This window comes from Charadrius vociferus, unplaced genomic scaffold, assembly GCF_000708025.1.
Source record: "Charadrius vociferus isolate BGI_N301 unplaced genomic scaffold, ASM70802v2 scaffold198, whole genome shotgun sequence".
NCBI classification, from domain to species: domain Eukaryota; kingdom Metazoa; phylum Chordata; class Aves; order Charadriiformes; family Charadriidae; genus Charadrius; species Charadrius vociferus.
The window spans coordinates 2,595,043-2,621,714 of NW_009649951.1; the positions used below are offsets into that span (position 1 = coordinate 2,595,043).

At 37.7% G+C, this 26,672-nt stretch overlaps 1 protein-coding gene across 1 annotated transcript in view; it reads left to right on the top strand.

The window, feature by feature from the left end:
• The first annotated feature begins 214 nt into the window (after positions 1-214).
• CCDC171 (coiled-coil domain containing 171) overlaps positions 215-26,672 on the top strand; it is a 163,198-nt gene continuing 136,740 nt past the window's right edge. The window contains exons 1-7 of the mRNA XM_009891512.1: positions 215-261; positions 6,586-6,724; positions 8,725-8,899; positions 9,741-9,922; positions 13,970-14,116; positions 24,334-24,426; positions 25,767-25,927. Of these exons, the coding sequence (XP_009889814.1) occupies positions 215-261; positions 6,586-6,724; positions 8,725-8,899; positions 9,741-9,922; positions 13,970-14,116; positions 24,334-24,426; positions 25,767-25,927 (944 nt within the window). The remainder of the gene's footprint in view (positions 262-6,585; positions 6,725-8,724; positions 8,900-9,740; positions 9,923-13,969; positions 14,117-24,333; positions 24,427-25,766; positions 25,928-26,672) is intronic.

A 26,672-nucleotide genomic window follows, 5' to 3' on the forward strand; every position in this document is an offset into this window, starting at 1 on the left:
GACATAGTAGTAACATTGTTTGGTAACTGTTCATGATTGTTAACAAACTATTCTTTTATTATGTTGCCACATAAACTAAAGCAGGTCTCTGTTACAGGTTTTTAATGTTTTTCTGACATGGAAAAGAGTAATCTTTGAAGCTTGTCAAGTAAAATTCGAAGATGATGTTTATTCTCCGGAGTTTATAGACTTAAAAAGCTGCATATTCGACATCATGAATTTGTCCTCTCCAGTCAGTTATGCTGTCAAAGAAGCTAAATGGTGAGCTCCATTTGTGTATTTTTAAGTCCAGTAATATGGTTCATTGTTTTGTTGTTTATTTTCTAGATCCCTGAAATTAGGTACTTTGGACTGAAGAAGAACCAGATATGGTGTCATACATGCAAGCTGTGCCATGTCAATATAGTCATTAGATGAAAAGATTTACTCGAAGGCATGCGTACTGGCCATCTGATGTGCAAGAATTCTTACATGACCGTAGGAGATGTGACTTAGAGATAGGGGGGGGTTCTGTTTGCAGTAAGAAACGGTGACCTGGAAATACAGAATGGTTTTCTGCAGTAGCTGAAATGTCAGAGGTTGGCTTTAAGTCTTGCACACGGCTCTTATTTTTTATAACCTGATATGTGTTTTATACTTTGGCACAATTAAAGTAAGATTTAATTCATTCTGTTTATCTTAGCTGTGAGAGCTATTTGTCGCAATTTAAAGTTTGATTTTACAAAACTGCCAATTATATAGGAACAGCAAAATCCCACGAATGTGAACTTTGGTCAGGAAATCAGACTGCAGACTACTCCTTCAGCTGGGGAAGTTCTGCAAAATTCCACTGCTAGGTAATAAATGAATTTCTCTCTGTTACAAAATTACTCAACATTTTCTGCCAGTTGTGGAAGAAAAGCTAGTGAAAAACAGTTTTTCTGCAATATTCTGTGTTCACTGTAACTAGCTGGCTTGTGAAGTGACTGTGAATTAAAAGTTTTTGAGTTACAAAAAGATATTCTGTAATGTGGAACTCAAAAGCTATTTCACCTGCTTATATGTTTATGGAAGAACCTTATAGTGCTGCTAAAAATGGTGTCTTAGATAAAAGCTGTATTTGGTAAAATGTGTATTTTAGTTCAAAACCAATGATTGATGAACTACTAATATATGAAAATGGAAGTACGAAACATTCAGTGAATTCTTGTTAGACTGCAAATCATACATGCTGTGAAACTTCCCAGGGGTTTTGTGTGGTTTTGTCTTTGATTTAAGCTTCCGAGAGCCTTATGCTTGTAGCACTTCTACTTGTAATATGAACGTGGAAGGAAGAATCTCCCACAGTAGGTATTATGAAGCTTTCATAAAGTATTGCATGTGCTGGGAATGCTGTGATGATTAAAGAAAATGTCACAGAAATAAGAATTCTTAAGGCCAATCTCAATTTTATTTGAAAATGTTTAAGTAGACAAATAAAATAATGAAGTGTTTAACATAGTAATATTCCCTCTGTGTTTGTTTTTTTTTAAAGTAACTGATTCAATTTGATTCTATACTAAGAAGAAAAATAGGGTTTTCTGCTTTATATCTTTAATTTTTCAGCCATGGCATTGTGAGTTTAGAAGCTGTGCAGAAAATTCTATTTTAAAAAGGTGTTTAATACTTCTTTTTCCCAGTAGTTACTGTTGTCCTGTTGTGTCTTAATGTTTTTATGCACATTTTTCATTTCTATAATGTCCCTAATTTGCTCTTACTTGAGATGTTTTGTAACTTGTTTCTGGTTGTTTTTTTTTTTTCCTCCCACTGGTCCTGTTAAGCAGAACAGTTAATCACATAGTTAAATTTTCCTCCGACTAAGTTTTATTGTGTAGATACCTCTACTGTACTCTTTTTTTCCTGGATAATTAGTAGAGGAGTTCGAAGGAACAGTTTTCACACTGATCTAGTTTACTTAAAGATTTAAAGGTGTTTTTTTATTTACTTCACAAAAAGTAGTCGTTCACTTGCTTGCATTCAGTGTGCTCTCCATGCAGGAAGTGTTAATTATCACCAGATTTAAAGAGGCAAAACGACCTCCTGGCTGCCCGCAAACTAACAAAGTGGCTACCCTTTCCATAAGGCTTATTTCTTTGCCCTAGTCTTCCCCAGTTTTCAATTTGAGTTCTGCTTTTCTCCCTAACATGTGCTTTGCTAGCTTTGGTGCTCTGTGGCCTTTAGCTATCTTTAGTTCAGATTTATGTGTCTTGCATCATGTCCGAGTAAGATGATTTGCTTTTCTTTCATCTCTCTTTCCCCAGCCATGGAAAAGGTCTCTCAAACCTATTATATGATGTCAACAAACAAGCTTTCATACTGTTTACAGATGCTCTAGCTGTTCAGATCCTTCTTATTTCCTGTTTTCCATATCTTCTTATTGCAGTAGCGAAGAGTTGCGTGAAATAACAATATGTGATTTTACGTGCCTTGGTGCTGATATTTTACCCTTTGAGTCATGTTGGTTCCTTTGGGTATCGCTCCCATAGTAAACACTGAAAGCTAATAATGTGCCTGTGGTTTTCTTGCATTACATGCAGGTTTTAATGATCCTTATCTCCTACATTTATTAAGTATATAAAATGTGTTAAGTACATTGCACCCTGTGGAACAATTACCGATGGCATACAATTAGTCTGATCTCATGGATGAAGTCCGTCTTGTAGTTAAATGGAAATAGACTTAGTATTTAATAAATTATAAAATATTTATAGACGATAGCTAAAAAACTGAAATTTCATCCTTTGTTTTTACTAATGCCTTTAAACACAGCACTTAATCTAAATTACTGTTCCCCTTGTTGATGACATTTGTGTCTTTTTTGCTAGTCAACGTAAGTGGGAAAACATGTATCATCAGGTAGAGTTCTAAGTCATGGAAAACGTTAGTGGTGCCTGTACACGAACCGAGGGGTAAAGTGATTTTGTTTATTTAGAAAAAAAAAAAAGTTTATCAGCTGGTTGCCAGGACTGAAACCTGGTGGAATGAATCCCATGACTAGAGCGTGGCTACCAATGACTACAGGCTGTTCAGATGGGTGAGCAAGGAGGGGCAGAGGGGTTGCCCTCTACATCAAGAAATGAATAGAATATGAAGAGCTGTCTCTGAAGAATAGCCATGAGCAGTCTGAAAGACTATGGATAAGAATTAGAGACTGAGGCAATAAAGAAAACCTTATGGTTGGTGAATACTAGAGGCCTGCCCGATCAAGAGAGCCTATTGACAAAGCCTTCTTGCTCCAGCTAGAGGAGGCATTGCATTCACAGGCTCTTGTCCTCATGGGGGACTCCAGCCACCCCAGCATCTGCTGGAAAGTAGCACAGTGAGCTGTAGGCAATCCAGGAGGCTTCTGGAATGCACTGAGGATAACTTCTTAAGCCAGATAATAGACGGCCCTACCAGAGGGGATGAGATACTGGACCTGTTGGTCACCAACGCAAGTGTGCTCGTAGGTGATGTCAAGATTGGATGAGCTCTTGACTCCCCAGGTGCATGAAATGAGGAGAGGAAGGCAAGAGACCAGCATGGCTGAGTCAGGACCTGCTGGTGAAAGTAAAGGGCAAGAAGGAAACGCATGGGCAGTGGGAGCAGGGTCAGTATCCCAGGAGGACTATAGGGCCACTGCCCAGTTGTGTAGGGATGGGGTCAGGAAGGTCAAGGCGTAGCTGGAGCTGAATTTGACAAGGGATGCAAAGAATAACAAGAAGGGCCTCTCCCGGTATGACAGCCAGGAAAGAAGGTCAAAGAAAGTGTATCGCCCCCGTGAACACAGTTGGCAAACTGGTAACAAAGGACGAGGAGAAGGCTGAGGTACTCAACAACTTTTTTGCCTCAGTCTTCACTGTCAACCTCTCTTCCTACAGCTCTTGCGCGGATGGACCCCAAGGCAGGGACTGAGTGGGCAAAGTCCCTCCCACTGTAAGAGGAGATCAGGTTTGAGACCACCTGAGGAACCTGAACATACAGAAGCCTATGGGACCTGATGAGATGTATTGCAGAATCCGGAGGGAACTGGCTGAAGCAGTTGCCAAGCCAGTCTCCGTGATATTTGTAAAGTCATGGCAGCCAGGTGAAGTCCCTGATGTCTGGAAAAAGGGAAACATTGCACCCATTTTTAAAAAGGGTAGAAAGGAGGACCCTGGGGACTACCGACCCATCAGCTCTCACCTCTGTGCCTGGGAAGATCATGGAACAGATCCTCCTAGAAGCTATGCTAAGGCCCGTGGAGGGCAGGGAGGTGATTTGAGACAGCCAACGTGGCGTCACCAAGGGCAAGTCCTGCCTGATGAACCTAGTGGCCTTCTATGATGGAGCAACTACATCAGTGGACAAGGGAAGAGCAATGGATTTTGTCTACTTGGACTCCTGTGAGGCTTTTAACACGGTCCCCCACACCATCCTTCTGTCTAAATTGCAGAATACGGATTGGATGGGTGGGTAGCCTGTTTGGCGGATGAGGAATTGTCTGGATGGTCGCATGTAGAGGGGTCATGGTCAACGGGTCAATGTCCGGATGGAGATCAGTGACAAATGGTGTCCCTCCCAGGTCCATACAGGGACCAATACTGTTCAATCTCTTCAGCAATGACATAGGCAGTGGGATCGAGTGCATCCTCAGCAGCTTTGTAGCCGACACCAAGCTGAGTGGTGCGGTTGACACAGCTGAGGGACAGGATGCCATCCAGAGGGACGTGGTCCAGCTTGAGAATTGGGACCCATGTGAACCTTATGAGGTTCCACAAGACCAAGTGCAGGGTCCTGCAGCTGGGTTGGGGCAAGTGCTGGTATCGCTACAGGGTGGTGGATGAAGGGATAGAGAGCAACCCTGCCAAGAAGGACTTGGGGGTTACCGGTGGATGAAAAGCTGGACATGAGCCGAGAACGTGCGCTCGCAGCCCAGAAAGCCAACATTGTCCTGGGCTGCATCAAAAGAAGCGTGGCCAGCAGGTCGATGGAGGTGATCCTTCCTTACTACTCAGCTCTGGAGAGACCCCATGTGTCGTAGCGTGTCCAGCTCTGGAATCCTCAACATAAGAAGGTCATGGACCTGTTGGAGTGAGTCCAGAGGAGGGCCGCAAAAATGATCAGAGGGCTGGAGCTCCTGTCCTGTGAGGACAGGCTGAGATAGAGAGATTTGGTGTTTTTCAGCCTGGAGAAGAGAAGGCTCTGGGGAGAGCTTATTGTGTCCTTTCAGTTGTTAAAGGGGGCTTATAAGAAAGATGGGGACAGACTTTTTGGCAGGGAATGTTGTGATGGGACAAGGGATAATGTTTTTAATTTAGAAGAGTGAAGATTTTGTCTAGCTATGTGGAAGAAATTTTTCCGAAGAGGGTGGTGAAACAGTGGCCCAGGTTGCTTGGGGAGGTGGTAGATGCCCCATGCCTGGAAACATTACTGGACAGGGCTCTGAGTAACCTGATCTAGTTGAAGATGTCCCTGCTCATTGCAGAGGGTTTAGACTAGATGACTGTTAAATGTCACTTACAACTCAAACTATTCTATGATTCTATGATTCTTAGTCCAAGCAGACTTTCATTTCTGTCATTAATACTTAAAACTTCATGTAGACAAAGATAAGCTATTTTAGTATTTTCAGTTCTGTGTGAAATGAAGCCAACTTTGTGGTTAATTTAATCATGTTTCTTCTTACGGTATATTTCATATTTAGTGGTCCTGACAACTTGTGCTTTTGTGTGGAGCAACTAATTATGGCAGCCATTCTTACATATGTAAAATAATGTGAAAACTGACATACATAAAATAATGTGAAAACTGATTTTTAACTCCTGAAATAATTTAAAAGTTTTCAGTTTGACATTACTATAATTGCACATAAGATTATTAAATTGTTTTGTTTCAATTGAATAGGTGTTTTTATACTAATTTTTCACTCTACATATAATAGCTTGATTTGGTATTTTAATATTGCTTGTGGTGTTTAAGAGCTGAGCCCTTAAACTGCTGAGTAAGTTTTCTTTCAACTGAAGTAGTAGTGGCAATGAAGATATTGGATATTTTAGAAAGCTAGAACTTTAATTGTGTATTGTTTGTGATTGATTGCTTGGGTATAGTTTAAATGTATATATCTTTGATGAAAAAATGTGGAAAAGTGATTTTTGTTTCGTGTATGGGCATTTGTTTTATGATAGAGGTGGTTTTGGGATGGTAATCCGTGTTAACAAAAGGAGCCTTACTACAGGAGACAAACGAAAACTTGCCAGTCATTTTAATTTAAGTGATTGGAAGTTTTTTAAGCATCCTAAAAGTTTATTGAATGAATTGTAAAAAAGAAGAATAGTAAAAAACATGTTATGCTTAAATCAGCTTTGAGAAATCCCAAGTGGATATCTGTTTTAAGTTCCTGCTGCTACATCTCTCATATCTTGCACAATAAGCAATTCTATATAACCCCTTTTTTTCAAAGAGCAATAGTATGATAACAACTGTGTAGCATAATTTTACTTTAATGAATGTTTTGAACTTTGGGCTCATAATCTGATCACTGAAATAAGGGAGTGTTACAACTTAAAGGGAATACTCATGTATTTTGAAAACATTCATATTTTTCAGCTTACATAATGCCAAGTGTGAGTCACAGTTACTACGAAATAGCAATGAATCAGAGTTGGACACTGCTGAAGATCTGAGAAGGAAACTCTGTCAAGCTAAAAAAGAAAAATTAGACTTAACCATTAAACACAATCAAGAAGTAAGGACTTTTTTGTTTGTTTTAGTTTACTTTTGGAGTAGGAGGAATCTTGTTTCATTAAAATAATACTTTTCCGTGGTGTATCAAAAGCGTGGTCATTGACTGATAAATAACAGGGAAGGTGGCACTGTACAGACTTACCATACCTGTTCATAGGAACTCTTAGCACCTCTGCTGGCACTGTTAGTAGTTGAAGTTGCACCAAGGAGAGTGGGTATTTTCTGCAGGGAAAGGAGTCACTGCCACTAGCAGTAGTGTGTTAGATAAAATTTCCTGGTGACACAAATAAATAAAAGCCACAGCTTGAATCTAGCCTCATAAAAAGATCTTATTTAGTTCTTATTTATATTTTTTTGCAAGGTATTAGAGTATTGTTTTTATTCTGCAGAAATTTGCAACTCATAGTACGGTATTCTTGTGTGTGTATACACCAGATCCAGCTGGGATTTCCTTTAGCTGTCTTGCAATGTGCAAATTTGCAGTTTTCAACAACTGTAACAATGTATAATGTACAAATGTGGTGATGTGTTCATCAATAATTTCATACTTGTTAATGAGAACTTCATTCACAAGCAGATAATCTACCTCCATTACAAAGGTTTTCCCTGATGCTGTTGTAGCAAGCTAGTATTGAAATATATAGTAGAAAGAAAGTAATTAATCTTTGCTTTAGTGTGAATATCAGCTTTCGCACTAGTATACATAAGAAAAGGTGGGCCCTGAGTACAACAGTAGTTGTAATCAGCTTTGGATTTGTTGCTATTAGGAACGCTTCCCACACTTGCTATCTGGGAGCTGATATCCTGGTTTAAACTGTGCTGATGCAGAAGTATTATTACTACTATAGGTAACAATTCTGCTCTTAGCAGTTTGCTAGGGGCAGTTTATGTGGGTGCTCATTCATCTGTTCTGGCTTAAATCTAGCCAATAAACCAAGTTTGCTGTTCCATATCCATTTATTATGGGGATGTGTACACAAATTAAAGAGATTCTTGCTTCTTCCACGGTGACTTGCTCTTGTGCTGCACTTAATTCGTTATTTTCCTGTTGCCCCATCAACTGTGAGGCGATTCTATGAAATGGATCCCTGGAATTACCTGGATTTAAAAAAAAAAACTGAACAAACCACCTTTTACATTGAGAATTTGAAAGCTAGGGGTGTACAAGGATCTTTTGTACCATTTTGCTGTTGTGGTTTGCATCACAAAGTCAGGTTGCATTTTAAGTAGATAAACTACTTGAGAGACTGGGTTTTTTTATCCTATCCATTTATTGTACAGTTACAGATAATGGAAGAGCTGAAGTCACCTACATGCGATATTATTGAAGTCAAGAGGCTACATTGTAGATGTTCTGAAGAAATACGTATTTTACTTTCCACCTCTTGTAATGAAGTATCTTGAACTTGATTTTCTGGACCCAGTTTTTGGCAGCAATGACTAGACTATGTTTCTTCATCTGGATGAGATCGCTTTTTGAAGCATTCTCCATTCTTAATTTGTTGTCTGTTAAATTTAATAGCATTCTGTTTGACTACTGAACATTATTGGACTGAATTTTATGTTCATACATATACTTGTGAGTTGTTAGATATTTGATAGTCTAGCATTGCAACATGACTGTTTTTCTAAGTGTTAAATTTAAGGAAAGTTACCAGAAAATTGCCTGTGGCATATAATGTTTCTGTTGCTGCAGTTTGTCCTTTGAGGTTTAGGAAGATGACAGAATTATGACTTTTATTTTCTTAAGATAGTGTATTTTTGGAAAAATGGAGGGATATGTTTAAGGTACATGAAATTCATCTAGGAAGAGGAGCAGTTTGCATAAAAAAACAGTAAAAGTACTTAAAATCTGCATAAATGTGCATTTGCAAGACTATACAAATTCAAGTGGAGTAAGAAGGCAGCTGTAAATGCAATTCAAAATGTCTTAAAAATATTCTGTAACGTTTTTTCAAAGGAGCATTGTTGCTAGTTTTCTGAACCAAATTTATTTTCTAGCTGTCCAGCTATGAAAGCCAGATAGTCAGATTACGGTCAGAAATTGAGAAAGGAGAGGCTGTTCGACAAAGTCTGGAGTATGAATTGGCAATTGCCAGAAAAGATGCTCGTCTGAAAATGTATGCTGCAGAAGAGGAGTTAAGTGATGCAAAGAACAAACTTGTGGAACTGCAAGGTAAGTTTCAAAAAATTAAACATGGAACAAAGGCTAAGGCAGTTCCAAGTCAGGAAGACAAGTGACCAGCAGTGACTTAATTAAATTCTCTAATTATAGGTTGGGGTTTTTTTCATGGATCTCCCCTATCTTTCCCATCTCGTATCCATTTGCTTTTGTAAACTCATAAGGATTAACAAAACTCTTGCTGTCTCATGTTTGAATTAAAACCAACCTGCTAAGTCTATCAACTGTAATTCCTTTTGCCCCTCACCTTCTGTTGTTCCCTCTTTCACTGCTGTCCTTGTACAGCATTGTAATTGTGGTGGCTGTCTCCACATCCTGGTTACCACTATATACAGCAGTTCTTCCTTTTCCATTTCATTGAGAAAAAAAGAAAAGAAAGAGTCGATTCTTGTTCATTTATTTGCACTATTTCCAACAACTTTTTTCCAGAAGTTTTCATCATACTGTTTCTTTCTTTCATCTTTTCAAAGGTTTCAACCTTTTCAGCGTTCATGTCCTGTTTCTTTTCTTCTCGTCTTCTAGTCATCCTTGTTTCTCTTTTTATAGGTAATGGAACATGTATGTTGTGACAGTAGTATGTGGAAGGGGAGGTTTTTACCTATTTTAATTTATAAAAATCTCTAAAGCATTCCTATGTCCTTGTGTGGAAGTTGCTATATGAACACAAAATTAGATTCTTTCTCTGTAGTAAAGGTGGTACTCTTCAGTGTTGGAAGTGTTAATGTTCCAGTGTTCCACAGGGTATCCCAATACACACAATCATTATACATTTTGTTCTGAACGTGATTTACAGTGCTAGTTGTCTTCTTTCTTTCTGTTTTTCTGTAAACAATAGTATTGAATGAAAAACTTCAGCAGAAAGCGGCAGAGACTGAGAAAACATTTCATATTGCTCAGCAGAAGTGGAAAGAACAACAGCAAAGACTTGCAAGTGAGAAGGATGATATCCGCAGAACTTGCAACAGTGAATATGAGTTGCTTCTTAAGGAAAGAACCAAACTGGAAAGTGTTTTGCAGGTATGATGTATTAATAGTTGGGAAGTTGCATGAGATCATGGCTGGAACTTTTTTGGTGCAAAGTCTGTGGTGAGTTTGGGTTTTTCTGGTTTAGGGAAAAAAATCCCCCAAATAGCTAAATACTGCAGCATATGTCTGAAGAATATAGCTTTGTAAAGTTACACGTACTGCCTCACGGTCTTTCTTACTTTAATGGAATGTTTTGTGGCTGATTGTCATGGTAAATGCCTAAACCAAGTTCCCGTTGCACAGTGGTAATGAGGCCCATTTGCACTGTCATGCAAAGCTGAGTTAATAAAATCAGGGACACCCAACACCGAGCTTCTGACTCCATTTCCCTCTTACCTCCCCCACTTTGACATCTAATGGCCTGTGAACATGAAAATCGTGTTCACCCTTAATTACATGTATTCCAGAAGTACTGTGTACTGACTCTTCAGCTGTTTGCTTGAACGCAAGATCTGGGAAGACAGGCACAATGATAAGACCTGCAGTAGAAATCAGGTAGTGTGTGGGTACGTAGTGGTTTTGTGCATGGGCTGCAAAAGGAGTTGCGCTTTGTTTTTATCTTAATGACCAGGAGCCCGGATGGTGGAGAAGGGTCCCACTGACTGGATTTTCTCTGAATGAAGGACAAAAAGAAAATTCCCTCCTCTCCCTAGTAATTTTGTGGATATGTTAAACAGTGCTTTGCAGGAATAATTAAACAAACAAACAAAATCAAACAACAAAAAAGGCAAGGAAAGAGAGGGTTTCAGAAAAAAACGTGAGTTGATTGACAGGTGACACCACTGAGGTCCTTCTCAAACCAACAGAATCATGATTCAGTTGTCATTCAAAGTTGATGCTTAAAAAAAGTAGGATTAGGAATAGGCTATGAAGAAATCTATTTTTCGATACAGTTTTCTTTTTTAAGTTGCCAGGTAAAGCAGGCTAAGCGTGGAGCTTTGGCTCTGAATTCTGGCTAACAGTAGGCTGAGTTAGGTTGAGAATACTTTGGAATGGACTTGTCTTCTGTTCTATACCCCCATTCAGTGGGTTTAATACTATCTAAAAAGCAATGATGGAGAGTTATACTTTCTCAAGTGATGCTTGATCTCAGATCAAAAGGAGCCATGGATTGCTTGGGACATTGTGTTCTCTGGCAATGGATGTATATTTGGAAGTAGAGGTGATCTGCAGAGGCAGGTGTTTAGTTGGTAAATGTACTAAAGCTATAAAACTGTTCACTCCTAAGGTAAACGTAGTTTACTACTAGGTGTCAAGTCCTAACCTGCTTTTAATAGCAAAAACGTTCTATTTTGTCACTTCGCTTTTGTAGTTGTTTCTCTGCCCATCGCTCTAGTTATAGGTTTTACGTACAGTTATGAAATTCCAGCAAATTAAAAATACGTACATGAATGTTAAATATGGACTTTTCCAGCAAATAAAAAATACATAAATAAATGTTAAATATGGACTCGACTGCCCTAGTTGTTGCTTGAAAGCTTAATTGATTTAAACTTGGCAGATAAATGTCAGAAGGATCTGGGTTTATAAATTATGACTTCAAATGTGTTCCAGTCTTTTGCATTGTATATTTTCAGGCCTGTTTTAAATACTTTTATAATTATTCTGAGTTAAGAAATGAAAGCTAGATAAAGTGGATTTAATTTTGGTCTTAATATGTATATAGAAATGAGATTCTAAGCATGTATCTAAGTCCTGGTTGGAAAAGCTGCACTTCGTGAACTGTAATTCTCAACTTGGCTATGAAAATGCTGAGTTAGGCATGGAAGTGAAGTCAGCTTAACCTCCTGAAATGCGTCTCTAAGATATGGAAGGAAAGTAATCTCTGCTTTCTAACAGGCTTGTCGTGTGCTCCATTGGGTGTGCTTAGCACGCCATCCACTTCTTAAAAGATGTTGGAGTTCAATAGTAAGTGCAATAGCATCACCTTGTGGTTAGTCAGCGGATAATACTCTTCACAGAAGGACTCAGTTTTTCCTTAAACTACTTGTGAAATCGTGTTGTTTATACACACTTTAAAAAAAAAATTAGCTGTGTTTTTCAAGCAGATACATAAAGCAAGTGTGTATGTGACATCCAGGTATACATGTTTGAGTGTTGTTTTGTGGTGGTTTTTTGTTTCAATTTGAACCTTCTAAGGTGACTGCTGGGATAGACTTGCACAGTTTCATACCAAGTTTGAGAAGTTTGGAGACTTCTTTAAGATTCTGAAATCCTGCAACTCATGGTGTCTTGTATAATAAGCTTGATGTATTTGTGTAAATTTTAGTCTGATGAACATTAACTGTATTTCCAGCATAAAATATTTTTAAGTCTTGATGCAGTGTTTTCCAGCAAACTATGTAGTACTTATTTCACGCGTACTTTTCCCAGCACACTTTTGTTAATACCTCTTCAGGTATATCTTCCAGATAAATGTCTGTAGCTTTCCAGTATAGAGAGAGTGGGAGTAGTAGATTTCTATAAAAATGGTTAAAAATTTTTTTTAGCACACTGACAGGAAGAAGCCTGTGCATTGGCTTGAAATTACAGGCGGAGTTAGAGGATTGCCTTAATCTTAGTCCATATGCAGGTATACTATTTTTGCAATATTTTCATTTACTGAGGTTCCCATTTTTTTCTTCATGTGTTTCACATGGTATTCCTTATCTTTTCAGAGCATGCCAAAAAAATCATGCCATAGTGCCTGCGCATGAAAGAAGAGAGGAAATAAGCTTAATTTTTTCAGTTACTAATTGATAACAGTTAGCACTGTAGAAGAGTCATGATTCCCTTATTATCATGTTTGAGTGGCCAAAGCTTTCTACCTTCAATCTGGAGGAACTTCTAGAAATCGTTTTCTAAACTTTGGAAAAGACTCATATTTCTTGATCTTCATGTATAAACATGGTTCTGTCAGATTTCAATCTTCCGAAGAATCATTCTAAATGAATAATTCATTTTCTCCTACTCCTCCTCTTCCTCCCCGCTCTGCAGATGCCATGTGATTAGTATTTTCTAGGAACAAGATTATGTAATGTAAGAGTAATAGCAGAATTTGCAGACCACCTGGTTCATGTCCACAAAATGTCTCTTCCTGTGATATTGAATAGGAGTAAATGAACAGGAGGACTTACTGTAATCTTTCTGTGTTTTGCACAGAAAGTAATTTTAACAAATTTGGTCTCCAAAGGTCCTCCAACTAAATCACTGGATTTATAGATTGTTTCTGATGCTAGTTATGGAAAATCTTATTCCTGTCCACTAGACCAAAGCTATTCTTTTTGAAACTTCTGGGATCTCCAGCTTAAGTATGAGCTAGACTACTGGGGGTTCATTATTTGGCTACTTTCCCCGAGCCTGGTGTGGTGTGAATGTGGATTTTGTAGCAGTGACTCCACAGAGCCGCTGAGTCCAGCGGTGTTAGTAATTATCCCACCTTGTAGCTTGGTTCAACTTCTGAATGCAGAAATTGAAGTGGGGAACAGCCTGGTTATTTTATTCTGATGAGAACTTCATAGTTCATGTAGATAATTTTTTTTAAGTAATTCAGTTTCTAGACAGAAGAAAGTCTTTCTCAGAATAGCAGAAATAACGATATAGTCTGTGGGAGTAACTATTTCTAAAAATGTCTGATTTGATTTAAAGTTCTAACAATTAAAACCACAACAAAATAAAACTTCTGCTCCTATGTGTCATTTCATAAAATGCACTTAACTGTTTCCCTCTCTATCATTGCCATTGAGCTGGGAGAGAGAAGAGATTGGAAGAGCAGCCGTGTTTTAGAGACTCAAATTTCCTGGGGGGAATTGGCTCTGATTTTAGTATTACTGCAGAAGATCATGTTCATAGTGGTTTTTGAACCAACACCTTTTACCTCGTGGTGGCTAGTGAACATGTCTGCTGTTGGGTAAATGGTTCTGTTGACATGTGCTAACGTGTTAGATTTTAATAACCTGTTCTAAGGGAATCTCCATTCACAAAGTATTCCTCTTTTGAACTCTTTACTCTAATACTTTATCTTAATAAAAGTGTATCTTAATGCTTTGTTTTTTCTAGGAGCAGAATAATGCACTGCAAAATATACGCAAGAAAATGAAAGATGTGGAGGTGGAACACAATGGCTGTACTGAGCTGTTGAGGCGCCAGGCCAATGAGCTTGCATACAGCGCTGAACGAGAGGAGCGACTTAAAAAAGAACTTGAAGTACGGCTTTTTGTCTATTGCTATTAGTCTCAACAAGCACTGGTGCTCTGAGCAATTTCATTTTTGAGGGATGGAACTTCCCAGTTAGGCTGTGAATTCTACGTACTGGATTAACAAAATGTTAAACATCTGTTTCACAGAAAAGGCTGAACCAGCGAATGCCACTGAAACTGTATGCCTAACTTGAGACTGTTGTTTGAACAGCAGATAGGGCAAGATTTATGTAAGCGTGAAAACAAGGCTAACTTTACTTTAGGAAATGTGTACATTTTCCCTAACCTTTTAATTTGTCTATCTTCTCATCTTTTTGGCTTAAGAGCAGATTTTGAGAATTAGTGAATTTGCGATGGAGAATCTACTGGAGCTGGGAAAGTCACCAGATGTTGTGCTAGGTAGAGAGAATAACATCGTGGAAGATCACAGTGGTGTTATGGCAGCCCCTTGCTATCTAGACCTAAATGCTACAGGTAGTTTTAGTTTCCCCGTTGAGTGACTCAAGTGTCTGTTGAGCAACACCTGTTGCTGAGAAGTCTCAAGTCTTTAAGACTAGTATCTTGTAAATGTGCTTCTCTTACTAAACTGCTAGTTCTCTCCTAAGTTTAAAGATTTTGTTTGTCCACTGATAGGCTTTGTAGTAACTATGTTACCTGCATGTGCAGTCTGGACCAAGACTTACTTGGTAGAACGTTGGTTGCTGCAGAAAAGTACTGTGGCTGGATGATTCTTTATCCTGATGTAAGTTTTCTACCAAAGGCATCTTTAAATATTTTCTGCAATGAATTATAAAGAATTGGCACTTGCAGGGTATTGGGAGCCCTTAAAGCAATAAGTGGCATACAGTTTTCAGCTGTGTGTGTTCTCTGTTGTTTTTCCCTTAAAGACAAAAGAGGTGTTTAAAGCATTGATTGCTAGGTAGGTAGAGCCCTACATTAAAGATGAAGTACAAAAGAAGATTCCTACAGGGAAGATCAAAGCTCATCAACTAAAAACACTGACTTATTGACCAACAAGGTAGACTTTTGTGCTTTTGTGTGTCAGGTATTGTGAGCTGCACATATTGGTCTATGCAAATTACCTTCAGTTGGAAAGTGCTGTGTACTGTGAAGTTCCAATAGCCCTTTTAAAACCAAGTATTTTTGCTTGAACAGGGGCTTTTTTTTGTGACTTCATGGCTTTTAAGAATTAACATAGGAATCATGGGATGAAAGGAGGAGGAGCAAGGCAGCAAATTATTTATCTTTCTAAATGTTTTGATTGGGTGTACTTGCCATCTGTAAATTTGAAATGGAAGCACTCAGTTTGTTGAAAATGTGTAACTGCTATGCCCTGGAGTTGGTTTTATCAGGGAATGGTATTTATTAACCACAGTCAGCTAAGATATTTTCATTGCTGCTTGATTTTTATTAAATTGTTTTAACTTCCTGAATCTCTTAATAATGTTGTGAGAACACAACGTATTCAGATGACAGAAAAATCAATCTTGTGGTACTTGTATGTGTAGCTATTTAAGCAGTGGAAAGTATGTGATGAAATCTCTTGCATTCAAAAGTTTAAGCAAATTAGCACAAGTCCCTGTGAATTTAAAAAAAAAAGGTGAAGTTAGACTGTAGTGCATATGCTTTAGTCAGCTTGCATCTCGTTTGACCATCTCAAAAGCAAATTGCACGTGTGTGTCTGAAAGAGCCTACAGTAATAACTTACTCATTCTATACTTGAAGTCAGAGACATTAAACAACAAGCATCTCTGAAAATATCTTCAAGAAGCAAAAGCACTAGATATTTTAAGCTTTCAATATTGATTACTGTAGGCAGTATTGGTTAGTGTAGACTTCATACTGGTTAGTGGACTCAGAGTCCAGAGTTTGTGACAACAGCATCATCTGCATCTTATCAGGGACCAGTACTCTGCATCACTGTTTGTGGAACAGAATTTGTTCTGCCTTTTCTATGGTCCTGAAAGGCTGCAGGGGTTCTGAAATTCAAAATTCAGGTTAATAAAATGTATTTTAAGTTGTTCTCTCACCCAAAAATTATGTACTGAGGGACAGTTTAGTATTAACAGAGTTTGAAATCTAATTGCAGTTTTTCTTTGATTTATAAATTTGTCATTCCTCTTCCTCTCTTACCTTCTGGAACTCAATCAGGCAGAGATATTATCTGTCCTTCATGCTGAAACAGAGTGAAAGGACCTCAGCCAAAGGGACCAGATAAGCTGCTGTTCACCTCTGTAGCTCAGTTATTGGAACTTTGGTCTTGGAGGCTGTGAGGGAAGGAAATGGGGGAGTGTTCAAGGAACGACTTGTTGCTCAAAAGAGGGGAAATGAGCACAGTAGTCCCTTCTAATTGTGTTTGAAAGAAAGGACTGTTCACCTTTAAAAGGGCATGCTGCATTCCCAAGTAGAAATAAGTACTTCTGTGAAGCCTGGAGATTTTTGAGATTTAAACACATTGCTGTCAGTAGAATTTCCTCCTCTCTCCTTTAACGGCTGCCTCACTAGCATGCTAGCTTCTGTAAATCACATTATTAGTTGCCATATTCTTCCCATACATTGTGGAAGAGGCATTAAAGAAGGATGCTAAAGCCTAGGCAGTAGTTTTCATTTAATCTGCAGATGTGCCAAAGTATTCTGGTGTTTCTGCCCATCTGGTATTACTCTCACATGGTTCTGTGGTCTTCAAGCTGTCAATTTAAAGCTCCTTTAATTTAAATGGGAATAAGTATTACCCATGTTAGAAATATGGATAAATTTCTGATAACCAGTCCTGTACTTCCAACTGTGGTTAAATACAACTCTTATTTTTGCCTATGATGTCAGTATTTGAGAGGGATTTCCATTCAGATACAGAAGCCTTAAAGAAGCGCACCTCAGACAGAACAGGCTACATTTTTTTCATGAAGTAGTCCTATATTTCTTTATCTCTCTTCGTGGAATTTTTGGCTTATAGGTTGAAATTTGTTTTTTGTGGGAAGATGGACATAGGAGACATGTCTCATTTAAATTCCCATGCGGAGTACCTTTGTGTTAATGGGCATTTGGTTAGAAAATGTGTACTTAAGTTCTTGATGATGGCAGCGAACTTCTTAAGGTGATTTGTGTGAAGAGTAGTGTAATTCTAATCAAAAGGGAATCTTACAGTCTTTTGTTATACACTGCTTCTTGATATGCAATGAGGATTAACTTTTTCACAAAGCTGTACCTTTACTACCCTCTGCTGGACGTAAGGGAGAAGTCCATGGGAAAATATTTGTGTTTCAGTAATGAAGGGAAATGGTAAATTTAGAATCTTTTTCTTTTTGTACAATGGCACTCTTATGAAGAATTATATCTAATAGACTATATCATAAAGAAAAGAAGGTGAAGAAAGTCTGTGTGTCTCCCGCCCCCTCTTTTTTTTTAACGTTAGTACAGTTTTGTCCGTCAATTGTTACTCTGAACATGGTCTAAAAGAGGACATGTCTGGTTTCTGGAATAAGAAATTAAGAGAAAGGATAACAGCAAGCTTCTGTGGACTCTTCAGTTGAAAGATAGCTGTTGGTACAGTGTCTAACCTATTAGCTTTCCAGTCTGCACTGATACCAATGTGGTGTACCATTGCATGGATATGGAGTCCTTCTGAAGCAGAACACATACTGTACCAGAAAAATTTAGTTTGGGAACCTTATCTAACCTTATTCTACCTTTTTAGACCAAGATCCAGTAGTCAAACGAATTCTTGATGTATTTGTATTGAACTTACCAAGATACTACAATTTATGATAATCAGTGTATGGGAACGAGTGTCTTTTATTTTAGTCTTTAGCTCCATTGCTCTGGAAGGATGATTTCTTGGGAAATATAGAGCGATTTGTATATAAAACCAGCATTTCTTGTGATGTGTCTAGCTGCCAAAAAGCTGGGTGGGAAAGCTGTTTGACAAACAGTGGAGGAAAGGGGAATGTGGATTTTACCATGAGAAACAGAATTATTAGTTCATAAATTTCAAACTCTTTGTCTTGTTCACAGAAATGTAGTGATTTTCTATTGTTTGGTTTATGTGTTTGAGGCTGCCAACTCTTAGTAAGCTGGAGCTCAAGGTCTCTCAAAGTTTTTAAGCCTTTCTCATGAGGCCTAAAAAATGTCCCATAACTCGGTCCTTTTAATTTCTGAGGCTGAGTATGTTGCCATATTTCTGAGACTTTGAGTTACCATTTAAAGACCATTCCCTTAGCTTTCCCGTTGCCTTTCCTGCTCCCCTGCTTGTAAGTATATTGACCTTTTCATGTCCTGCTAAATCTGTCGTCTTGTATTGGCTTGGTAATGCTGCTGTGATGGGGAGATGACTACAAAGAAGACTTGAGTGATGGTCCGTCTCTATATTTCCAGAAGGTATATGTACATGGCAATAGTTTAAGGCTGTGGGTGTATTAAATTTCTTACTGAACCTACGCGAGTGAAACAGAAAATTTAGGTCCTGGCTAAAACCAAAGCAAACCCCTAAAACCTACAGACCCGCTTTTTGTTTTTCTCCTTGTTGTTATTAATTTCACCATGAACTACAGTGTTAGGTAAGTTATAGTTCCCATAAGAAAGGCTTGAAAACGCTCCATGCAGCACGAGAGAGAGAGGACTCATTCCTCAGCCAGTTAACAATGCTACTCGTTAACCTTTAAACTACTTTTTGTCTCCTATGACTACACACTTCTTGATGGCTTACCTCTACTTAATCCTCTGCTTTCTAGTGTCTCCACAGCGCACAACTGGCATCTAGGAATTCTAGCTACTGTGACTGTCTTGTATATCCTCTAAGTACTGCAGTTTTCATAATGGGATCTCTGTGGTAGCTCCAAAGTTCATATTTCTCCAGTGGCAAGCTCACTGACATAATGGACTTGCTCTCTGAGAGGAGCTTCCTCTATCATCTCCTGTGTCATCATATTATTCAAGTCCAGTTTGAACACTGTTCACTCTTACCTCACTATGAGACTGAAGTTGTTTGAATACTCTTATGTAGCCCTCACCAGGAGTATGTAACCAGTCACATGTTAATCTTGCCCATGTGCATGTATAAAGTAACAGTGTCAGTTCATGTACTGGTAAGGAGTTTACCAGCTACTAAGCATGAGAATGAAAAGGAACATCATTTTCTCCTCAAGGTACTTTAGAAAGGGAGAGCAGTTCAGACTGCAATTCAGTTGCAGGTTTGAATGGACTTGGACTTTATCTAAAGGCAACCAAACTCTGCCAGTTTAGCAGTCCTAGTTGTTTTTTCTTTTTTTTTTTTTTTTTAACCTAAAGTGAAGCCTATGGCTTATCTTGTAGCCCTCATGCCAGTGTAGTTGTTTAACCGGTGTTGTGCATGTCAATTCTGTCTCCTTTGTCAATGAGATGTGTTACTCCAGATTTGATATACAGGAAATGTTTATAGTGAGGGTTGACCACACTCTATCAGGCTGAAAGAATGTTTGTTTCAGTGGTTAAGAGTTGTTCGTAGTTAAGTAACTTTATAGTTACTAAAAGGTTGTTTATTATCTGAACAGGAGGTGGCTCCACCTTACCATGATCAAGAAGCATCAGCATTTCTAACACTAGGTGGAAGTAGTCAGCACATCTCCCAATGATGTGTTTAGACCTGACCTCTTGATTTGTGTTATGAGTCATAGGGAAGTGCTTTTAAGTAGGAAGAAGTAAGATCTTAATCTGAACATGGAAGCACACAAACAGAGTGGGTGGACGATGATCCAGATATGAGGTACATGCGTGTCCTCTTCGCTTAAAACTTTATTTTGGCTGAGTGTTTCACATAGGGATTGGACCTCAGCCATGGGGAAATGTAAGTATCCTGACAACTTGTTAGTAAAACGAAGTGGAAAAATCTTGCAGAAAATAGAAGCAGAGAAGAGAAGAGAAAAAAATACTTCTATTACTGTGTCTAAGCTTAGTAACTGTTGCAAATGTACTTTTCTCTTTTTTTCTCTTGTTTTCTTTGTTGCTTATCTGACAAAGGGTATTTTGATGTAAATGTAAATGTCAAGCGGTTACATTTTCATGGCTGTGCTGTTGCACAAATGTAGTATGCTGAATGACTCTTTCAGTATGGAGTGCCCCAGTATTCACAAATACCGCAGTACTTAGAGCAAGTGTGAGGGGCTAAGAAAAGTGGAAGTCACAAAAGCCAGTTTGGAAAATTGTATTGCAAACTCTTAGCATGCAGGAAATGTCTCCTAGAAACCACATTAGCATTGGCATGCAACAGGGCACTGGAAAAAGTGACTGGACTTTAAGGGATTAGCGTAAACATAGCATGGTTGCCCACAAGTTCTAAAGCTGGCATTGAAGTTTTCTTAGTCACTTTTATTTACTGTTTCTCAAAAGTCACAATTCTGTCTGTGCTATCATGGAAACAAATCCCAGATATTTTTGTTCTTTAAATTAAGACTGAAATTGACTTGGCTTGAATATCTAGAAACTTCAGAGATTTAATGAGTTTCTGTGTTGTATTTTATTTAAGATGTCTACCTTCATATATCTGGTTAGGTGCGCATGGAAGTGACGAGTGACTGAATCTTGTTGAATAACCAATCTTTTCTATGTTGGATAAGCAAACACTTTGTAACCACTGGAGGACCAACTTTTTGGATCCATCTTTGAGGTCGATCTCTGTGACTTGAACCTGACGAGACGCTTTCTAAGCTAAACCAGAAAGTATTCCCATTTGAATCCCGGTTGAGAGACTGTGATCTGGATGTCTGTGGCTTACAACCTTTCTCTCTAGCTTGTTTTCACACAACCTCTTCTTTCCAGACAGGCATTGTGTAAAGTTTTTTGGACACATAAGGTTCAATCAGGATACTGATTCTCACCTTTCGTCTGGTGCAAAGAGGTTTGCCTGGCTAACATGACTCTGGTACTGGTGACTGACTGTTTGTCAGACAGGAACACGGAACTCCTCTCTTCATCCCGTTTCTCTTTTTGGAATTGTCAGTATGGTGTAACGGGTTAGACTCATCCCTGACATTTCTTTTGTTCCCTCACAGAGCGCATAATGGATCATTCTTACTGGTAGAGCATGCAGTTTCTCACTGTGAAGGGAAGTGGGTATAAGTATCAGTAGAACCTGTTTGAACCTTTACTAGCAAAATAGGCAAGATATTGTCTATAGTGGTGTTTTTGCAGCTGTGTTCTTCCCAAATAAAACTTTAGACTCACTTGGAATCCAGGTGCAACTTCTATGGCTGATGTGCACTTAGATAAATAGCAATTCCAAGATTCTTTTCCTTAGAGTGGTCTAAGCAAGTCTGAATTTATATTTATAACTCTGTATTGCTTAGCAAGGCTTATGTGCTAATGGCTGGTTAGATGTCTGTCATGAAGTTTTTGTTTTCCCACTAATTTCCCACTGATTTGCTGGCATCAGACTTTGTTTAAATTAGCTAGATGTATGGTGAACCATAAGCTTCAGTGATCAAATCATAGAACCCAGGAAAAAGAATATTCATTGCTCCACCAGACACAGACAGCATCTGCATGACTTCCTCAATTTACATATGTAATTTTTCTGCAAGCTCTTTTAAGCATCTAAATCTCTTCTGGGTAAGACAGCTGCTTATACTGGTCAGCGAAGATTAAGGTTTACCTGAGTAATCTTCTGAGACTTTTGAGGAGAACATAGTTCACTCTTCATCTCTGGCTTCTAGCAGTACAAGAAATTAGTGGCAGTTCCTGTCAGGTCCCTGACAGTGACTTGTCCTGAATGAAAGTACTTTTTATTTCTCTCCCTAGGTCTTTGTTTTCTGAAGGTCTGGTGAACTAATTTAAACAAGGTTTTAAAAATCAAAATTGTAACGAACTACTGATAGGAAGCAAAGCTTTAAAGAATCAAACTCTAGAAGAAGATGAGCTATAAAAGCAATAGAGGGTTGAGATTCTTAATCTTGTGAAGAAAGCTCAGTTTTGAACAAGTCAATTTTCTCATGCCTTTATGTGGGGATATGAACTGGAAGAGGATACTTAACCTGTCAAACATATTTTGATTTCTCGTTTCTATTTTAATTTCACTGTCTTGAATCTCTTTGAATACTTTCCACTGGATTCCTGTCGGGTACATCTATCTCTTCTTTGGTCAGTGCCTAGGGTTCAGTAAGCTAAACACACTGTCCTGCTTGCAATTAGGAACCTGTTTCTCACAGTCCAGAGATCATCAGGAATCTCTGTAGCTGAAACACTAGTTTTCCCAGTGCTTCTCTTTTTATAGGCATGCTAATTCTACAAGTTAATTCTTCAGTGACTTGTGACAACTGCAAATGAACCATCTGCAGATATGTCTGGTTTTAAATGGAATTGCTCTTACTTCAGACAGCAAGAGAATGATATGTTGGCACTTTTTACAGGTGTCTGCTTGCTCCTGCCTCTCTTCCCTCATTGTCCCAGGATTTTCTTAGGGCTGAAGTTTCTATATTTCTGGGAGTTCATGTTTCCTTTCAACCGTATCTTGGGTAAAACCATCCTGTTGGCAGATGTTGACCTGTTGAAGGATGCTAAGGAGTCCTTCCAAACTGAAGCAGGAGGTGGTTTACTAATTCTCCCGTAAGGGCAAAGGGGAGTAGGAGCTGATGTTTGGAAGGAATAATTCAGTTAAGAGTCTAGATCAAGCTACGTTTGAGAATAATCTTAGCAATAGGGAAGTACAGTGGTTGTATTTGTGCAGGATTTGTGGATTTTTTGTATTAAATATGTTAAGCAGATAAAAGCCCTGGGAAAAGACAAAATTTAAGCCTTTTGACAGACCTTACTGTGGAGTAGGTTTGGTAAGCTCTGTGCTGTTGCTGCTTTTCTCTTTAGTAGGCCTTCCATGGACATCCGTTTCAAAAGTCTTTCCTTTTGTGTGTGTGTAATTATACAAACAAAATTTAAATTTATTGCTAAGAGCTTTTATTTTAACATCTGTTAATGTTTCTCACTCTTTAAAATGTTGAGAGTCAAGATGCAGTCTCACATATTTGCTACTTTGTTTTACTTTTCCAAAATGAATTACTTCAATTGTATTTATATAACCTTAAATGTACTTATGTTAAATGACATTTTAATATTAATTCCGTTTTCTTGATCCCCCTGATTTAACTTGAAGACAAGAGACATTTTCAGATGTATTTTTCTTTTCAGTTCAGTTATCAGTCGAAGTGAAAAGATTTTATTGATAGAAAGCAGTGTAGTTAAAATTGCATGTGAATTTCCATTATAGCGGATCTTTAGTTACTGCTTTTGGTAAAAGTGTTTTTCCAGATGAAATTCTGTGTCCAGGCCTTTATCTACGTATCTGGTGATTGCTTCTCTGTTTATTGCAACTCAAAAGACTTTTTTTTCAGCTTGGATCACTTAAAAAAAAAAGTTTAGTAAAAATACAGGTTACTACTTCAACTTCTTGTAGGCAATTCAAGTTTCCAAGTAGATTCTTAGCATAGTCATTTGCATTTTTGTGCTTTTCTAGATGTTGTAAGAACAGGTAAGAACAATGCAACAGTTTAATTCAGAGAATCCCATTTTGCTTAAACTACGCAAGCATATACGTGTGTTCTTCTGTGTAATGATATGTCATAACTGACTAAAGTAGTCAGGGTATTTGTTAAATGAGATAATGAAATCCTGGTAATTGCTAGACAAAAATGTAACAGAATAGTTACAGGTCAAGGAACACAGCCATAAAAAAATACTACATTTGTGTTTTAAAACTTCTGGGCACCTTAATTAGAAATTAGGTGCCAAAGACAACATATTTTTGAGGAATTTGGTGTCTTCTCTGTGCTTCATTTGTCTCGTCACTGAAATCGTTGATAGTGTGTTGATACCCCGTTGTATTTTGGAACATACAGGGAGTGGTTATGTTGCTTCAGGTGACAGCCTTGGTGAAAAAGCAAATAGTCAGGGAATAGATAGAATACTTAATTTGGTCTTTCTGCTTCCTGACTCCAGCTGCAGTTTTCTCGATTGTAAAAAATGCAGCAATAACATAACGCTACATCAATTTCGTTCAGTAAATATAACATAATAATTTAATATTCTAGATATATAAAAAATGTTTTATATGTATTTCTTGGTATGAGTTCTTACAGTTCCAAAGTATAAGTAGTTCAGATACATCCGGCTGGTGTATGGATTCCTAAGATACTGAATTAATAGAATAGTCTTCGTGTCATGTTTACCATCTCTCTGGACTTAAATTTCTTCAAAATATACTTTTAGGCAGCTACAGTGAGAATAAAGAAACTGGAAGAAAACATTGAAGCAGAGAGGGCAGCACATTTGGAATCCAAATTCAATTCTGAGATCATCCAGGTAAACTTTGTTAAATATTTTGTAGAAGTTTACAGTAAAACAGTTGATGTTGTAAAGATAAAATCTTCCAGAAATGTTAAGACCACTTACTTGCTTCAGTGACAACACTGTATAGTTTTTTTTGCAACAAGTTTCGAAATTGTAATAGCTAATATAGAAGAGGAGAGAATAGAAAAATATCTGCTTTTCGAAGAACATTAAAGTTGTTAGAATAAATAATAAAGTAAAATGTCACATTTGCAAGTTTGAGAATTCCCACTAGCATTTAAACAGTGAGGGGAAAGGAAATGTTTCACAATAGTTAAACACTGTACTGCTGTTTAAATATGCTGCTCTGTATCTTTTGAATGGGCACTTAGGGCCATTTGGAGATACAGTGCATACACCCAGCTTCTCTAGGAATGAGAGTTTAAAGCATGCTGAAACTGCAGTTCCAAATATAATTATTTCAGAGTATATTTCATTTTCAAACAAAGTTACGATATCTGCGTTTACTAGTGAAGGTTGATTATATGAAAAAATGTAGTATATATACTTGAATATTAAATCTTTGTATTATTAAACTGTATCACACAGGGTTTGACCCAGTAAGGCAATTATGGTTTATTTTAAAAAGGAAGCGAGGTAAAGCTAGGTGGTGATTGATTAGTCATCTCATACCTACTAACAAGCCATTCACACCAGACTTGCGAAAAACTAAGCAAAAAAAAAAAAAATTTGGTATCTTTCTTTTTTTTTGTTATTTTCTGAGTAACAAAAATAAGTACTGACATTTTTCAGTCAGTTATTTTCTTATTCTCATGATCTTCTCAATGTACAGGCACTTAAATTTTTTTAAAGTGACAAAGAAACTGGTACAAAGGAAAGATTCAGTTTTCTTAATTTCCTCTCTCTACTTTTACAACATACAAAGGAAGTGAGAAGGTAACATTCCTTAAAGTTACAGATGTATCTTTTATGGGTGAATAACTGGTAAGGTTTTCTTCCCTGTTCGTATATGCAAACAAGTTTCAAGTGTGCTTTGTGCTGAGCGGAAGTGTAGCCTTTACTGTTAATCCCACACTTTCATGAATCTACTTAAAAAATAGAATTCCTCTGGAAAACTTCAGTAATAACCAAAAAAGGAAAAATCCAGATACCACCAAAGGAGAATAAAAGGTGATTTTGGTCAGCATATCTATTTGTCTCTGTTTTGAACCATATGTATTCATACATTTTTACATGTGTTCAGTGCTTTCTGTGTATATACTTCTGTATAGAATGAATAGAACATAGAACAGCATTAAAGATAGTGATAGCTTTTGCTAACTTGCTTTAATTGCGTTCTTATCACTTGGTAGTTAAGAATTCGAGACCTTGAAGGAGCTTTGCAGGTGGAAAAAGCCAGCCAAGCAGAAGCTCTCTCTGATTTAGAAATGATCAAGAAAGAGTTCAAAGAGGTAGAAAATGCATATGAGAGAGAAAAACACAATGCCCAAGAGAACTTGGAAAAACTCAATGTGTAAGTTACCTTTTAAATTAATTGTAAAATTGCAGTAGACAGCTTAAGTACCACTTAAAGTTTACATTCTATATAGTTTTCAGTCACTAGAAAACAACACAATCTGATGCAGTTTGCAAAACCAAGCCAAGGTTAAGAACCTTGCATTCCATTAATAACAGGTCCATATCAGTAACTGTATCAGTATTTTCCCTACTTACCCATATTATGCATAGTTACAGATTATTTGCAAAAGCAAAAATGTTGAAAATAATTCTTATGATAGGGTCCTGTCTCCAGTAGTGTTTGGGAGGAGTGTAGGAAAACGTGGCAGGTTTAGAACAGGGGTGGTTTTTTTGGTTTTGTTTTTTTTTTTTTTTTACCTGTATACACTTACATTATTATGAAAACATTACTTTTCACTTCAGGGAGCTAGATGAATCTTTAAGACTTCTGTCTAGAAGTTGTGTATAATTTATAGCGAATAATCTTTGTTTTCAGCTTTTGGATAATTGTGGAAAGTTTTAACTTAGTAATGAAAAATAGAAAAAGGGGTGAAGTGTATGCTAAGCAGGAAAGGAATCCCAGGTAATTTCATGTGCTCTCACAATATGCTGTGTCTGTCAAACAGTTTTTGGAAGAACGGCTTTCTTATATTCCCCAGGCAGATAGAGGATGCACAGTACTGAGTCTTCTTCCATGGCTGAATGAAGTATATATTGGGGTGAGAAAATGTCAGGATGAATGGTGTTGGAAGACATAGAAC